Source organism: Astyanax mexicanus, chromosome 1 (genome assembly GCF_023375975.1).
Source record: "Astyanax mexicanus isolate ESR-SI-001 chromosome 1, AstMex3_surface, whole genome shotgun sequence".
Classification (NCBI taxonomy): Eukaryota; Metazoa; Chordata; class Actinopteri; order Characiformes; family Acestrorhamphidae; genus Astyanax; species Astyanax mexicanus.
The window spans coordinates 16885802-16901229 of record NC_064408.1 but is presented as its reverse complement, the minus strand read 5'-3'; the positions used below and the strand labels follow the sequence as shown (position 1 = coordinate 16901229).

The 15428-nt window shown below is 36.4% G+C and overlaps 3 protein-coding genes and 6 non-coding genes across 10 annotated transcripts; 2 read left to right on the top strand and 7 right to left on the bottom strand.

Annotated features, from left to right (window-relative positions):
* Positions 1 to 13: 13 nt before the first annotated feature.
* On the top strand, positions 14 to 5837 carry LOC103047738 (surfeit locus protein 1). The gene is made up of 9 exons (XM_007256964.3): positions 14 to 203; positions 1807 to 1876; positions 2334 to 2461; positions 2553 to 2635; positions 2855 to 3046; positions 4383 to 4455; positions 5037 to 5199; positions 5284 to 5365; positions 5486 to 5837. Exons 1-9 carry the CDS (start codon positions 141 to 143, stop codon positions 5550 to 5552), a joined length of 921 nt encoding a protein of 306 aa, XP_007257026.3. The 5' UTR covers positions 14 to 140; the 3' UTR covers positions 5553 to 5837.
* Positions 5838 to 6448: 611 nt separating this feature from the next.
* rpl7a (ribosomal protein L7a) lies at positions 6449 to 9994 on the bottom strand. Its single transcript, XM_007256965.4, has 8 exons — positions 9906 to 9994; positions 8995 to 9115; positions 8641 to 8790; positions 8274 to 8414; positions 7424 to 7503; positions 7009 to 7139; positions 6739 to 6808; positions 6449 to 6605 (listed from the first exon to the last, which is right to left on the bottom strand). The coding sequence occupies exons 1-8, from the start codon at positions 9906 to 9908 to the stop codon at positions 6501 to 6503; spliced, it is 801 nt and encodes a 266-aa protein (XP_007257027.1). The 5' UTR covers positions 9909 to 9994; the 3' UTR covers positions 6449 to 6500.
* On the bottom strand, positions 6879 to 6950 carry LOC125785801 (small nucleolar RNA SNORD36). The gene has a single exon (XR_007428151.1). It is a non-coding gene; the product is annotated as a small nucleolar RNA SNORD36 (small nucleolar RNA).
* On the bottom strand, positions 7264 to 7331 carry LOC125785803 (small nucleolar RNA SNORD36). Its single transcript, XR_007428152.1, has one exon. It is a non-coding gene; the product is annotated as a small nucleolar RNA SNORD36 (small nucleolar RNA).
* On the bottom strand, positions 7816 to 7890 carry LOC125785797 (small nucleolar RNA SNORD36). Its single transcript, XR_007428149.1, has one exon. It is a non-coding gene; the product is annotated as a small nucleolar RNA SNORD36 (small nucleolar RNA).
* Positions 8504 to 8577, bottom strand: LOC125785805 (small nucleolar RNA SNORD24). The gene has a single exon (XR_007428153.1). It is a non-coding gene; the product is annotated as a small nucleolar RNA SNORD24 (small nucleolar RNA).
* On the bottom strand, positions 8873 to 8943 carry LOC125785807 (small nucleolar RNA SNORD24). The gene has a single exon (XR_007428154.1). It is a non-coding gene; the product is annotated as a small nucleolar RNA SNORD24 (small nucleolar RNA).
* On the bottom strand, positions 9201 to 9277 carry LOC125785799 (small nucleolar RNA SNORD36). The gene has a single exon (XR_007428150.1). It is a non-coding gene; the product is annotated as a small nucleolar RNA SNORD36 (small nucleolar RNA).
* med22 (mediator complex subunit 22) lies at positions 9972 to 15358 on the top strand. 2 transcript variants are annotated; one of them, XM_015607787.3, is made up of 5 exons: positions 9972 to 10067; positions 11550 to 11698; positions 11788 to 11868; positions 11957 to 12165; positions 14841 to 15358. In XM_015607787.3, the coding sequence occupies exons 2-5, from the start codon at positions 11576 to 11578 to the stop codon at positions 15028 to 15030; spliced, it is 603 nt and encodes a 200-aa protein (XP_015463273.2). In that variant the 5' UTR covers positions 9972 to 10067; positions 11550 to 11575; the 3' UTR covers positions 15031 to 15358. The 2 variants fall into 2 exon arrangements, with proteins under 2 accessions (XP_015463273.2, XP_015463274.2); XM_015607788.3 differs by lacking the exon at positions 14841 to 15358 and having other exon boundaries at positions 11957 to 13923.
* The last annotated feature ends 70 nt before the right edge of the window (positions 15359 to 15428 follow it).

Here is a 15428-nt window from a genome sequence, read left to right as displayed (position 1 = left end):
TGGTGTTACAGTGAAACTCGTCCCCTCGCCTGCCGCTCTGTGGAGAACATGTTATGCAGGCGGTTTGACCTGTTTACTACTGACACCAAACAGATAGATATAATCCAGCATAACTCTCAGTTTAGACATTTCTCCTGAACATGAGTGGCCTTAAATACATGCTCATGTTCTGTAGTCACGCTCGCAGGATCATCCGGATTAATGTAAGTTTCTGTTTCACATTTATAAACATTATTTACTGATAATAAAACACTATTCCAGTTTAAAGACAGAGAGGCTGAAGTTTTTTTCTTATTCGCTGCTAACGTTACTACCGCTTCACTGAATTAAAGGGAACATGCACATATATTATTTAAAAGTCTAATACACTATTACTGAAGGAGATAACTAACTAATGAAGGAAAGCAGAATATCTGTTTACTAACATTGTAAATATACAACATGTCATTCAATTTAATCTTCTATACTATATGTTCCATCACTTATTCATTCCAAATAAATTTGCAATTCTAGTGTAATTAATTAATTTCCTACTACTTTAAGGAAAAGCCTGGCCAAGCAGACCAGAATAGGATGAAGCTGAAAAAAAGATGTGCAAATGATGTGGGGTTCAATTGCTGCAGTTGGTCTGCAGGTCTAGGTTCAGCAACAGTATGTGCTGAAAGAATAAGGCCAGCTGACTACCTGAATATACTGAATATAGACCAGGTTATTCCATCAATGTTTTTTTTCTTTCCTGATGACACGAGCATATTCCAAGATGAAAATGTCAGGATTCATGGGCTGGAATTGTGAAAGAGTGATTCAGGGAGCATGAGATCATCATTTTCACACATGGATTGTTCACCACAGAGTCCTTTTTTTAGTGACAACTTTTTTTTGGCCAGGCAGCGTATAATAATAATAATTATTATAAAGCTAGTTACCACTGGTGTAAGAACAGAGGGATAGAGGGATGTGAAAAATTATACCGCAGGAAAAGCACAAACTAGCTCTGGCTTGTGTTGAGATTCTGTTCAGAAATATCCTGCAGTCAGCAGTTGTTGGACAGTCTCGTTAGTTTGTGCAGGTGCTGAGTTTAGAATACCAGAAAATACTTTAATACAGTTATGCTGCTTATTGTAAATCATTTCAATAAATCATTAATGTAAATCATTTAGGCACTGAAAGTACAGTACCAGTCAAAAGCTTGGACACACCTTCTGATTCAATGTTTTCTACACTGTTGTGAACAAAAGAAGTGTTTGTCCTTCACAATCCCCTGACCTAAACCCAACTGAGCTGGAGCTTTACAGTTTGAAGGAAAAGCAGCAACTATTGTTCAGAACCAACAGAAACTCCTTCAAGATGCAGAGAAAACTGTGTGCGCAGATCTGTCCTCAAGCTGAATATGTCTACTTAGAATCGAAGAAGTATAAAACATACCCTGGTTTATTTAACACTTTTTGTTTACAAGACAATTCCATGTGTTCCTGTATAGCTTTAATGTCTTCAATATTAAATTTACAATGTAAATAAAATTATAAAATGAAAGAAAACACATCAAATGAGAAGAGGTTTGTCCACATTTTTGACTGGTACTGTATTTGTTTTATTTAGGTTTATATTGCAATCAAAAATTTAAAATGAATAAGAGTTAATTTTAGAAAATGTATTGTTTACTAGCCTGTGGGATTTGAAGACAAAGGCCAGTTAATATTGGAATCAGAATATTGCTTGCAATAATTGTTCTTCACTCATTTTAGTCAGTGTATATTATTTGCTTTTGTCAGTATTTGTAAATCAGATTGTTTTGTCTTTTTCTAGACTCAGACTGTCATTTCCAAGAGAAATATTTTCGATAAATCAAGGCAAGTCTTGCTCAAACGTGAGAATGGTAAGAATATTGTTTTATATATTATGTTTTATGAATTATTAATCTCTTGTCCTATTACTTGTAGATTTCTCTACAAACTGCTTTGTGAGCAGTTGCAAAAAGTTACTATGCAAATAAACTTCACTTGATTTGATATTGATATTATGTGCTAAAATATTTATACTCTTTGTTATGATTCTGCTGCTTCTTTTGACAAGTGTGCCATGTCTGCTAAATTAAGGTGGACAGCTTATAATTACACTTAATGTTTAAAAGCAATGAGACAATACTTCTGATTGACAGGATGAGTAGTGTATTTTACAGCATCCATATACTTGGTTTAATGCTTTTTTGTTTTGTAGTAAATGCATTTACTACTAGAGAAGAATCACCAGTGTTTCAACACATACTAAAGATTAACTGTAATATTCATGAACACTGCAGTAGCTGTCTGTTCATCTTCTGTTGGGTTTCACAGTTAAACCTGTTAACGTGAGTAGACAGACCAGTGTGGATGCGGCACAGGCAGAAAAGAGTGAGGATTCCTTGCTGAAATGGCTGCTGCTGCTGATCCCTGTGACCACCTTCGGCCTGGGAACATGGCAGGTACGCTCAGCTGCTGTTTACCATGATTAAAATGGTGGTTGCTCAGATATTTAAACTGCATTTTTGAATGTGTATTTATGTATATTTGTAGGTGAAGCGCAGGCAGTGGAAGTTGAAGTTGATTGAAGATCTCCAGAAATTAACGACAGCAGATCCGATTCCACTGCCCACGGAGTGAGTGTCCTCTTTGGCCCATGCCATACTATAGGTGTAGACAATGTAGTTGGAGAGTCAGTCACTTAGTAATAGTGCATACATTTTTTGGTACAAAGAAAGTCACATAAAAAATGATTACCTATTTTAGAATAGTCCCAGAGTGGCAGTGATGACGGATATTTGATTGTATTATTAATGTATTGATGTAGCCTGTGTTTGTTTGTGATCATGTGACAGTCCTATGGAGCTAAAGGATCTGGAGTACAGGCGTGTGAAGGTGCGTGGCAGGTTTGATCACTCTCAAGAGCTGTACATCCTGCCCCGTTCTCCAGTGGACCCTGAGAGAGAGGCCCGCGAGGCAGGAAGGCTGTCCTCCAGTGGAGAGACTGGAGCTAACGTCATCACACCTTTCAACTGCACAGACCTTGGGTGTGTACAAACACACAGACATACAGCATAAACCTGTATTGACATTTTTGCCTTAAATACATACATTTACAAGTAACACAAGTAACCCCACTAATAAACCAACATGCACAAGATTTTAAAGTCTTTGCCAGCAGTTTCAACCTAAATGTTAGCATATAGCGAGTTTAGCACAGACAGTACTTATAGGAGAAATCATAGTATTGTGCAAGTACCCAGTGATGTCTATTATAAGCAGTGATGTTAATAACCTGTTACTGTAATCTGACCATTTGTTTCAGTAACGAGTAATCTAACGCTTTGCTATTTCTTATCAGGTAATAGGATTAAAGTTACGTACCCAAGTCACTGTGCGCTACGTTTTTGTCATTTTCCTTAGTAAAAAGATATTGTAGCATCTGGCTGAATGTGTTAAAAGGATGGACGAGAAAGATTTGCAGTCGACGTTCATTGCTGGAACTAACAAAAGGCTAGCGATCTAACAAGCTAACAGGCTAAAACTAGCCCTAGTGCTGAACACAGTGTGCGCAGTGGGCGGTGTTGCCGCCGTTCTACTTCAGTTGTTCACCGACGTGTGTTTCAGAACTTTCGAATCAGACAGTTCTTCACACTCTGGCTGAAACTCCACCCTCTTTGACTAGGTCTGCCTAGCAAAAACAACAGAGCAACCTATATTCTGATTGGCTCAACAAGAGTACATTATAATATACTGGATGGATTGGCAAGCGTGAGAAATACCATGTGTGGCGTATGAGCGTGTGAACTCGCTGAGGTGCGTGTGTCACACGCTCAAAGCGCGAGACTTGAGAACACTGCTAACTGAAGTGAGGAGAGAGTTGCACGTTTTGTAGCTGGAAATACAAACACTATTCTGAGTTTATATCAGCTAAAATGAATCAATATCAAGCTTGGTTGTTCACTCTGTGCTACCTAGCTTCAAAAACACGTCAAATTTGATTAAACATTTGAAGTCGCAGCAGCACACTTACAGAAAAAGTCCCAAAGGTGGAGCAAAACGAGTTTTGGCAAAACTGATATGTTGAGGCGGCAGGGCTGTGCTTAACTTGTAAGTAGCTTAGTTAATTTATGGATTACTTGATTTTAAATGTAATTAAGTTACTTTTTAAAGGAGTAAACAGATTACTTTTTCAAAGTAACTTTGCCATCACTGATTAGAAGTGACTACATCTTTTAGGAATAAGCAAATACATCTATGACAGCATTAATCCTGCTGCAACAGATGGAGATTAAGTAATAAGGGTCAAGTCTTGAAGTCTCTTTAGGACAGACACAATAGTATATCATATAAAATGTAAATCTCATTGTTTTCCCCTCTCAGGATTAAGATCTTGGTGAACAGAGGTTATGTCCCCAAAAAGAAAATAAGTCCCGACACCCGAATGAAGGGTCAGGTAAATGCTTCTTTTTCTTATGCTGCTGAAAAGCTGGGCTTTTATACAAAGTCATCTTTTTTATTTATTTTTTTCTCCATACTTTAAATGTGTGTGCATCAGTATCAGCATTGACCTCAGCATACAGTTATTACTATACCTGCATTGGTTATAACTATTACTGTGTAATCAGGCTTTTATCTATGTCACAATTATAGACATGCATGATTTAAACTAAAAAGACACAACCACATTCTACAGTTGATATCTTTATTTAGTATATTAAGTAAAATGGCTGAAATATGCCTTCTGGCAAACCAAATGTGACAAAATATTACAATATGGTTTTATTAGTTTTTTTTTTAATAAACTATAAGATTTTCTTGCAAATATCAGATATTTGCACATCACTAATATTTAAAAATCTAATCTTTAGTTGATTATCATTAGATCAACATTGGTACTATTATATTTTATACCATTTTAGTGCATTGTTTTTACTGATGACAACAATTTTAGAAATGGCATTTTGCTTTACCTTGTGCATCATCACTTTTTATACTGGAGTGGTTTTAAATTTGTATAATAACTTTGTCTGTAAGGTGACAGAAGAGGTGGAACTGGTAGGTGTTGTTCGCTTGACGGAGCAACGGAAACCATTCGTCCCTCAGAACAATGTGGAGGCAAACCGATGGTTCTACCGTGATTTGGAGGCTATGGCTAAGGTCACTGGTGCTGAGGAAATATTTCTTGATGTTGTGCTAGGTGAGTTTTTTATTTTATTGTTATGAAATGCTGATAAATTATAAATATGTGCTGATAATAAATAAATGTGAATTTGTGATGCAGAGAGCACAATACCAGGAGGACCAATAGGAGGCCAGACAAGAGTAACCCTGCGAAACGAACACATGCAGTATATCCTTACGTGGTGAGTCAAAGCACTGACATTTTATGTGATTTAATTCCATATGTCATCATTACTTGTTCCTTTCTGACACCAGTATGAATGTATATTTCACTGATGCTCTCAATCTCCTGTCTTTTCTAGGTATGGACTTTGTACAGCTACTTCATACATGTGGTATACAAAATTCATCAAACGCATCCATATATGAAAGCAACTGAGCACTGCATCCAAAGGTTTTATGACAGATATGCAAACGTATCCCTCACAAATTGATTGAGAAGTTGGTAATGAACAGCCAAGTGATTTGTAACTACAAGTTTATGCAAATATGTAGAAAGGCTTATTTAAAATTAACACAACCATAAATGTGGAGTGTATTTTAGGTACTGTTTGCATAGCTGAACAGCGACCTGTAGTAAATGGCTGTAATAGAACAGCTCTGCTGTGCATTCTTTGGGTTGCATTTTCTACAATAAATGTTGACATTTTCCAAGCAGTCTAAAATCTTGTCCTGACAATTTAAGGGTCTGGAAAACTGCATTCATCATTTTAGTGAAATCTAGAAATGTAAAGTAAAAGATCTCTATTGTGACTTTCATATATTGCTCATTCCCCACTGTGTATGATCCGTATATGCAAAGTTTCTGTATTCTATGAACTTTACATTGTAAGTCTTAGCAGTAGCCTTAAAAGGGGGCCAGGGGATATTCTAGTGACAATAGCCATATTGTCACTAGTATATCTTGAGCTTGCGGTTTATTACTTCTACCTTGAGAGAAAAAAAAAAAGTATTAGTAAAGCAAATTATGAAAATGTATGTAATGTACATTACTTGATCAGTAACTCCCAAAAGAGAAATCACATGGTAGTTCACTTATACCAATTTACTGCATAGCTTTATACTGTACTAATGTGCAAAATATAATATAATATAAATATAAATTAACCCAATAAAGCTTCCTGTTTAACAGAATATGGCCCATCATGTGGGATTTGATTCTTAAATTAAAATCAGAAGCTTCTAACATAGTTCCAACAAATATGCAATTAAAGTTCACAATCTGTTAAATCTCATCCCACCCAGTAAAGAGGCATAAAACAAAATTTAGGGTTTTTATTATTTATTTTTTTACATAAACAGACGTGTGGTAGGAGTTTAGCCCAGCTTGGCAGCCAGCTCCTTGGCCTTTGTCTTCTCCAGCTTAGCAAAGCGAGCAGTAGACTTGGGACCCATGATGTTGCCTCCCCAGTGGCGACGGATCTACAAGAAAAGAGCATTAGAATTAGAAATTACTAAAAGCACACAAAAGTAAATACCATTTTAGAGTGACAATAGTGCCATCTTTGAAAAAGATGGAACAGTTCAGAAGTACAATATTGAAGAGTTAACTGACCTCCTCATATCTGTCATTGTAGTTGGTCTTGATGGCCTCCACCAGTTTGGCGAGAGCAGCTCTGTCCTCACTAGAAAGTAAAGAAAACCATTAATTTCAGATCCTTTGGTGTTCAAACACAACAACCAAAAGAAAACCTCTTTGCTCAGGGTTAAAAAGCTCATTTGAAACCACATGGTTGTTCAGGTGAAGAAATTCAGACATCATTGCAGAGAGGAGGCTGTTTGTTCACTCTATACATGGACTTCATTAAAAAACAACAGTACTCACGGGTTGGTCTGTGTGAAGCAGACACTGGTGCATGTCTTCCTGTGCACCAGTCTTCCCAGCCTGGCCTTGCCCTTGATGATGCAGTAAGGGACACCCATCTTGCGGCAAAGAGCAGGGAGGAACACCACCAGCTAAAAAAGGAGGAAAAAATAAAATAAAAGAATTAGATAGATGCCAACCCAAAGCAATTCGCCACCTTTTACCTCCAACATGTAAAATCTAATCTGCTTCAAATCATGCAATAATATTGTGGCTGTTGCTCAGGGTTAAAATGTTGTGTCTTCATATATTTCAGGTGAAGAAATTCAAAAGCATCATAGCAGACAACCACATGATTAACAGCTAAACAGACAACCTAGATTAACAATAAAATGTTCCTGGACCTTTCAACAAAAAAAAAAAATGGCACACTCACCTCAATTGGGTCCACATCGTGTGCGATCACAACCAGCTGGGCCTTCTTGCTCTCGACCAGTGAGGTCACAGAGTTCACACCTGGCAGAAAAAAAACAATCAAAATCAGTAGATGCATAATTTAGAAACATACATTAAAAAGACAAAATAAGTAAATATTAGGTGAACACACATCAATTTCCAGGACAATCACTGGGTAGCCAGCATGGTAAGGAAAGTGTCACAATGCAGCTCCGACACATTAGCTAAAAGACCGCTGCTTTAACCACCACACTAGGAGTGATGTGGAGAAAGAGTGCCATCTACCCATCCCTATTTATATAGCTGAATGCTTTTTGGTCATTTGATCAGTGCATCCTTAGTTCTGATCAGTGTTACTGTGGAAACATAGCTCTTGCTCAGGTTTAAAAAGCTCGAATTTTGATCCACACAAAATTTCAGGTGAAGAAATTCAACACATCATTGCAAGAACATCCACAGTAAACATGTGAGAAGGCTTTCCCTAAGAAACCTTCTTAAGCTACGCTTTACATGGAAAATATCAATTATGTTGACTATAAGACAAGCAGTGCCCTGGCACATCGTGACCAGTTAGCCAGGTTACCAGCTATAGTTAATTGCTCACTTGGCCTACCAACTTAGATAGCATTACTTTCAGACACCAAATTCACATCTTACTGGCATGTAAACTGCATTCTTAATTTGGAATAGAAGTATATTCTAAATGCTCCAGCTAGTTACACTGCATCGTGGTTTGTTTTTTTCTTTGCTATTCATCAGCAAGGCTGACCTTAGTGTATAGTATCGTTTATAGTGGACGCCACAGAAACAAAATGTATTGAATGCCTTACCTGCACGAAGAACAGGGGGTCTCTTGGTTGGTGCATCTCCTTTTCCAGCAGCCTTCTGTTCAGCACGAGCCAGCAGCCTGCGCTTCTTCTCCTGCTTGGTCTCGGGTCTGTACTTGTGAGCCAGTTTGAACAGCTGGGTGGCTGGAGAATGACATAACTAGTTAGCAAAAGTGCGGTAAATTAAAACTAATTACAGTACAAATTTACATTTGAAATATAATATTGATAAGTGCATCAGTGATCTTGGTGGGAAATGTCAACATCGATTTACTCAGATAGCAAATATTCTTTCACATCATTTGCAGCCTTCAACCATGTCTGCCCCCTTCAGCCCAATTTTGCCATCATCTTACAACTATCCTCTTACCAGTCTGGCGGTCAAGAGCCTGGGTGAACTGGTTGATCGCAGGGGGGACCTTCAGACGCTTGTAGAGAATGGCCCTCTGGCGCTGCAGACGAATATACCGTGGCCATTTCACAAACCGGGTCAGATCCCTCTTGGGCTGGATGTCCTGACCTGGACAAGATTAAGAGTATGCAGATGTTACACATATATATTCAAATGATAATACAAGATTTTACAAGGATCAATTTTAAGGCACATCAGCGATCTTGGTGGGAATGTCGGCATTGTTGTTAAGATAGCAAATATTCTTTTACATCATCTGCACCATTCTAATTACAAGCCCTCACACAACATAAGATTGTTGGAGTTACTCACCAATGCCAAAGTTCTTCGGCCTCTTCTCAAAAAGGGGGTTCACAACCTTCTTGACCTCATGCTTCTTGGCCACTGAAGGGGCTGGTGCCACCTTCTTCCCCTTGGCCTTCTTTCCTTTAGGCTGGAAAAGGGAAAACAACAAAAACTGTTAGCATCAACAGGCGCTGCTCAGATTGTCATGAAGGATGTACTGGGGAAATGTAGTTCTTGCTCAGGTTTAAAAAGCTCGTTTTTTTGATCTACACACAAAATTCAGGTGAAGAAATTCAACTCATCATCGCAAGAACTCATGACTGGGTAAGCTTGACCATGTTGAATAAATAACGTGGCACGAATGTAGGCTACCAAATACACTTAGGCACGTAACAGCTAAAGTTCCCATTTAAACTTCAAAAAATTAGCTAATTACAATGTTCAGCTACTGCTCAAAACAAGAGGCGCCCTGCCACACGTTAACTAGCTAGGTTACAGATAGCAAATGAGCTAAACGTCTAGCTAGCATAGCTCTATATGGCCTAACTCACAGATTAGCTAGTTAGCATAACTTTTAGTCACCAAATTCACGGCTCCTAGGCACACAATACAGGTAAACTACACATTTGTAGCGAAACAAACCTCCTCAAAGCGTCTCCAAACTCAAATACACTGTAGTTTAATGGTTCCAACACGTGAAAGCCAAGCCAAAATGAACGCAGCGCTACCGGGTAACGGCTACAACAGGATCACTGGAATTAAGATCCAATATTTACATACTATTTATCTTAATATCCTCCTAATACCCGTTTATAAAGGACATATAAGAAGTCTACTTTGCGTGCACATCATTTGTTCTCTACTACAGCCCCGCAAAAGGCAGATGTTAGAAGATTTTTACAGTGTTCGTCTCCGGATCGAAATCGCCGCACACTCACCATGTTGGATCAGACAGAAAGGAGGAGTCAGGGGATTGTGGGTAACTATAAGGGCCGGGGAGGTGCGCGCGCAGACGTCAGTGGCTCGCGACAGAACAAAGCGGGAGCAGAGGCGGCGGAGGAGGTTTATTGACAGTAAACAATCGCGAAATGCCCCGAATTGTGAGTTTTAATTGATTTATTTTGTTCTAGGTTTACTTCTTAACGTGTCAGTAATATAAGAAATTAATATAAGGTGTGGTTGTGGGGTTGCGTTAACGTTAACATCCCTTAGTAATCAAACTATCTCTATCTAGTTGAGCTAGTTAGCTTAGCTTGATAACTAGCTTATCTAGCTAAATTTACTACAGTGGTATGAAAAAGTTTGGGTACCCCCGATTGTTTTCCTGATTTTCCTTAATAAATCATTGTTTGTTTAGCACAGCAATTTCAGTTAACTTTAAATATATCATATAGCAGATAAACACAGTGACATTAAAGAAGTGAAATTAAGTTAGTAGGGTTTACAGAAAGTCTGCAATAATTCTATAAACAAAATTATGCAGGTGCATACATTGGGCACCCTTGTTATTTTGTTGATTTGAATAGTTGAATAGTTACCTCGTAAGTAGCTAACCTAGTTAGCGTTAGCTAGATCATAATGTTTATTTATATAATATAGATTTATTTATATAATAAAGCACTTTTCTAGAGTAGTTATCTCACAAAGTGCTTTACATGCTAAATAAAACATAGATAAATATACACTACCAGACAAAAGTTTATACACACCTTGAATCCATTGTTTTTCATTGTTTAAAACAATTCTGCATCGTGTATTAATACTAATGCCTTGCAAACTATCAAAAAAGACATAAAGCACCTCCTGCTTGGATGACAGCTTTGCACATCTTTGCATTTTCTCAGTCAGATTTATGAGGTATAGTCACCTGGAATGACTTCCAGTTAACATCTGTGCAAAACCTGTCAAGAGTTAAGTTAGAGCTAAGTTACTTGAATTTCTTGTCCTCTTAGTGTGTTTGAGAGCATCAGTTGTGCCGCATCAGAGAGCAGCTGTTCTGCACTCAGCTCCTAAACATAGCAGAATGTTATGAGACCATTTTATTCTAGGGCTGGACTTTTGGACTCTTGTAGTCATTGTTTTTACAGACAAAATGTGTAATATATTACAGGCAACAATGTTTGCTGTTCCAAGCAGAGGTTTGTAGACATCTGAATTTTGTATAAAACTAGTATAAAATAATTTTACCATATTTGTGACAGTATTTTTGGGTCTGAAACCTGTTCTTAAAATCAAATATCAGTAAAATAGTGGACAAATGCATGCAGAGCTTTGTGTGAATAAAAGCTCCCCAAGTAGTAATAGTCCCCAAAGACGAGGTGTTTGTTCAGTCCCGTCCACATGTATCTAGATATTTTTAAAAACAGTATTAGGGATTTACGATGATATCAGAATTCTATCAATACTAATATGATTTTGTCATCATAAAATCTACATGTGTCAAATATTGTTTGTTATTGTGAGATCCTAATTTTTTATTCTGTGAAATAACTTAGTTTTAGTTAGTTATTTTAGTTTTAAGCATGTAAACATTTATGACTCATTTTTAACATTTTGATAACCTTTTTTTTCTCCCCAAACAGTGAGAAGGGTGGGCAGTGTGAACACAATGGCCACTCAGCGAGTTCTCCCACAGAGCAAAGAGACTCTTCTTCAGAGTTACAACAAGAGATTAAAAGACGACATAAGGTCCATCTTGGACAACTTCACGGAAATTATTAAAACTGCGAAGGTTTGTCTTCTGAGTGTTTGATTTAATAAAATTGTTTTTGTATTTAAATAATAGTAATAAACCAAAAAATAACATTATTATCTCGACAGGTAGAGGATGAAACCCAGGTTTCCAGGGCAACCCAGGCAGAGCAGGACCACTATGAAATGCATGTCAGAGCCGCCAACATTGTAGGACAATTTTTGTTTGCCTGTTTTTTACAAATACCTCTGTGTTGTGTCTGTTATATTTGATTGGTTTGTTTGTGTGTAATATTAGGTGCGAGCTGGTGAGTCACTGATGAAGCTGGTATCTGACCTGAAGCAGTTCCTGATTCTGAACGATTTCCCATCTGTAAACGAGGCCATTAGCCTGCGCAACCAGCAGCTGCGTGCACTGCAGGAAGAATGCGACAAGAAGCTCATCTCCTTGCGGGATGAGATTGCCGTAGACCTGTACGAGCTCGAAGAAGACTATTACTCCTCCAGGTACAAATAGTGCCCCAGAGAGCCTGCACACCTGTAGCTGAGTTTCATAATGTTCAATATATGTACAATCGCATGCACAGTACACACCTTTGTGCCTAAAGAAGAGCACTTACCCATGAATGTTCTGCAGAAAAGCACCTGCAGACAATCTGTGATCATCACATTTACCCTGTGTTGCATTAAACACGCACATGCCTTAGTGCCTTGGATATGAATAGTTAATTTTATTAAGACTGTAATGAATTGTTGTATCTGAAATTTGAATATTTAATATAGGGCTCAAATATTACATCAAGCTTTAAAATAAAATGTAAATTGATTATACTTCTTTACTAATTATGTAATTGTTTTTTCATAAGAAAAGAGATATAGTTTAATGTTCTGAAATCTGGAAGAAGAAGAATATAAAAAAGAAATAGTGTACCACATGCCTTATTTAAAATAAGTTTCTTATGTTTTGTATTGAGATTTAAATATTAAGAATATTTTAGTTAATTCTAAGTTTATCAAATTAAACTTTATCTGACATGCCTACAACTTCCTGTCATTTACCAAAGGCTATATTTTAACAGGTTGTGGAATAATATTATATATTTTAACTATAAATACATTGTTTCAAAAGAAAAAAAATGACCATAGCAGCACTAAACCTTTTTTTTTATTATTATTATTGTTAAGTGGACACAAATATCAGACATGCAATCTTAGAATACAGTTGCCATCAACCTGCAGGCATATGATGGTAAATAAAAGTAATCATAACAAAAGTAATAAAATATATTATATTATATTATTATATAATATATAATAATATATAATATAAATATATTATTATATATGTTTTATTAGTACATTGAATTATTTTTCAATTTTGTACATTTCCATATTTTTTAGTTTTCCACCTGGACTAGACTAAAGAAAACAGAGAAACATATTTCTGGAACTTTTGACTGGTCACACATCTATTAGAAATCCTTACAAAAAGTTGAAGTAGGTTGTGTTTTTCTGTTTTTCCTTTTGTGATTTAAAGTTGAGTAAGATTTTATGAGAAAATTGTGGCAGCAAAATGTCCCATTTTAAATGTGTGCTCAGTAACTGTCCAGTGGAAACAATGTAAGAGTTTTGATTAGTTTTTAAGAACAGGAATATATATACATTGAAATCTTGTATGGCAACTCACAAATGTGACAGGGATCATTCTTAATGATAAAAAAATATAGAAACAGACAATCTGCAGGGTCATAATGATTCAATGCTGTGTTGAAATTTTTGGTTGTTATATAAAGTGTAGATGGACTGGAATGTAAAGGTGTTTATGTAGGTTTGTAACTGTGAAATGTGTAAGTTTATGTCAAAGCGCATATTTAATAATCAGTTGTGTCCTTAAACATAACAACAAAAAATCTTTAACAACAGGTTTGTTCAAAATATTGAGTTCTATTAGAATCCACTTTTTTAATGTCTGTACGGTTTTAAAGAGATTAGTTATTTAAAATTTTATAGATTGTGCAGTTTAATAAAATTAGCTTGATCTTGCACTGGTAATGTCCACAATGTATCCTTGCTTTTTTTTTTTTTTTTTTTTTTTTAAAGCAGAGATTTTTTTTTTTTTTGCTTTTTGAACCAGAAACTGAGAAGCTCAGTGGTAGCTGTGAGTCAATCCACTACTGTTCAAAAATGTGTTTAATGTTTCCTATTTTTCCCCGTTCCAATTGGTCATGTTAAACTTTACAAATAAAGCAGAAAGAAAAGAGACAATTTTAGTGTCCTCTTTATTTTTTTGAGCTCCTCTAAATATTTTTCTCTCTGCTTCCACCTGAATACACTCCTCAGGTTCTTCTCTGCTCTAAGCTTTTGCCTTTTCAACTAACCAGTAGCATCAGAAAATAGCTTTAAACGCTTTAACTGCACAGGCAACATGTCCACCATAAAGGGAAAAACATTTAATTAATTACTTTCAAAGTGTTAAGTTTTATTAGCTGCTTTCAAACTAAATCTGAGTTAGACTAGGGGTATATAGTATAAATCATGATACAATGTTTTATTTTTCATCAGTACTATTTAATGTTTCATCCTGTAGTTTAAAAATGACAACTTTGAAACTGTATAGCTTGGCAGTTAATTTAAACCAGCAGATCTGGGTACTTTTGTATGGTTCTGTCAAATGCAATTGTATGGACAACCCCTATTTAAATGACTTTCAAATGTTAAAAATAATTAAAAAAAAAAAAACTTTCCAAAATATGGCATCTTGTACATTTTTTTCACAGCAAAAATTCCATGTATTTGTGGATTCTAATGTAAAGACTTTTGTTCTCGGTGCAGTATTCTATTTATTTTTCCATATAAAATCATTCCAGTGATATATAATAATAAATGTACATTTTAAAGTAAAACCTATGACGTAACTATGTATTATGTAACTACATAAAATATCATACGTAGGCATGTAAAATACATTTGCTATACTGAAATATACTACTTCATGCCCTGTTGCTTTCAGCATTCTGTCTCTTTTTGCTTGGATACCATCTGTTTTCTGTGTATCTTCTTGTACTCACTTGCATTCCAAATCTTAAAGCTATTTGTGCTTTCTTGAAGGTCCTTTATAAATCTTTATAAAGGGCACAGTTGTGCATGTCTGTAATGTGTGTATGTATGTGTAACGTTTCTAGCTGTGGACAGTGGGACGGTGTTGAGTTGCCGCTTTGTGAGGCATTTCGTCGACGGGACAGTTGGGGGTCACCGGCAGCGGTCTCTGAAGCCTCAAACGGCAGCATGGAAGAATCAGAACGACCCATTGTCCAGGAAACAATCCCACACCACCTCAATGGCCACGGGAGCGGAGCAAATGAGCAGTCATAATACTAAAAACTGTCCGGACATAAAGAAGCTTAGTTCCTGATATTCTACATTTCTGCTGTGAAACAAACTAGAATCTAGTTGTGTGTTCAACTACTGTACATTCCTCGTTTTCATACCTCATCAGTATTAGAAAGTGTGTGCGTTTTTTTTTTTTTTTTTTTTTTTTTTACTGTTTAAGATTGACTTTTCTGGTACATTAGGGAGATCTGATATTTTCCTAGATATTAAAACACATAATTTGATGAATTGTGTACTACTTGATAGCCATTTTCTTTATTATATCTGGTTACTTATGCTTAAATAAAATGAGTTTTTGAGAAGTAAAAAACTCTGTTTCAGATGTTTTATTCAGTTGCCATGCCTTGTATTTGTGATAAGGGAAGTGAGCCCAGACAAGC

What these genes read in the sequence shown, in the direction of transcription:
- LOC103047738 (XM_007256964.3), top strand. Translation starts at nt 141, where the DNA reads ATGAGTGGCCTTAAATACATGCTCATGTTCTGTAGTCACGCTCGCAGG. An exon ending in GCAGGATCATCCGGATTAAT is followed by an intron (nt 204 to 1,806) that starts GTAAGTTTCTGT and finishes GTCTTTTTCTAG; the next exon opens with ACTCAGACTGTCATTTCCAA. An exon ending in ATTTCTTGATGTTGTGCTAG is followed by an intron (nt 5,200 to 5,283) that starts GTGAGTTTTTTA and finishes TTTGTGATGCAG; the next exon opens with AGAGCACAATACCAGGAGGA.
- med22 (XM_015607787.3), top strand. Translation starts at nt 11,576, where the DNA reads ATGGCCACTCAGCGAGTTCTCCCACAGAGCAAAGAGACTCTTCTTCAG. An exon ending in AAATTATTAAAACTGCGAAG is followed by an intron (nt 11,699 to 11,787) that starts GTTTGTCTTCTG and finishes TTATCTCGACAG; the next exon opens with GTAGAGGATGAAACCCAGGT. An exon ending in ATGTCAGAGCCGCCAACATT is followed by an intron (nt 11,869 to 11,956) that starts GTAGGACAATTT and finishes GTGTAATATTAG; the next exon opens with GTGCGAGCTGGTGAGTCACT.
- rpl7a (XM_007256965.4), bottom strand. An exon ending in GCCGAAGAACTTTGGCATTG is followed by an intron (nt 8,791 to 8,994) that starts GTGAGTAACTCC and finishes AATCTTGTCCAG; the next exon opens with GTCAGGACATCCAGCCCAAG. An exon ending in ACCCCCTGTTCTTCGTGCAG is followed by an intron (nt 7,504 to 8,273) that starts GTAAGGCATTCA and finishes TTTTTCTGCCAG; the next exon opens with GTGTGAACTCTGTGACCTCA.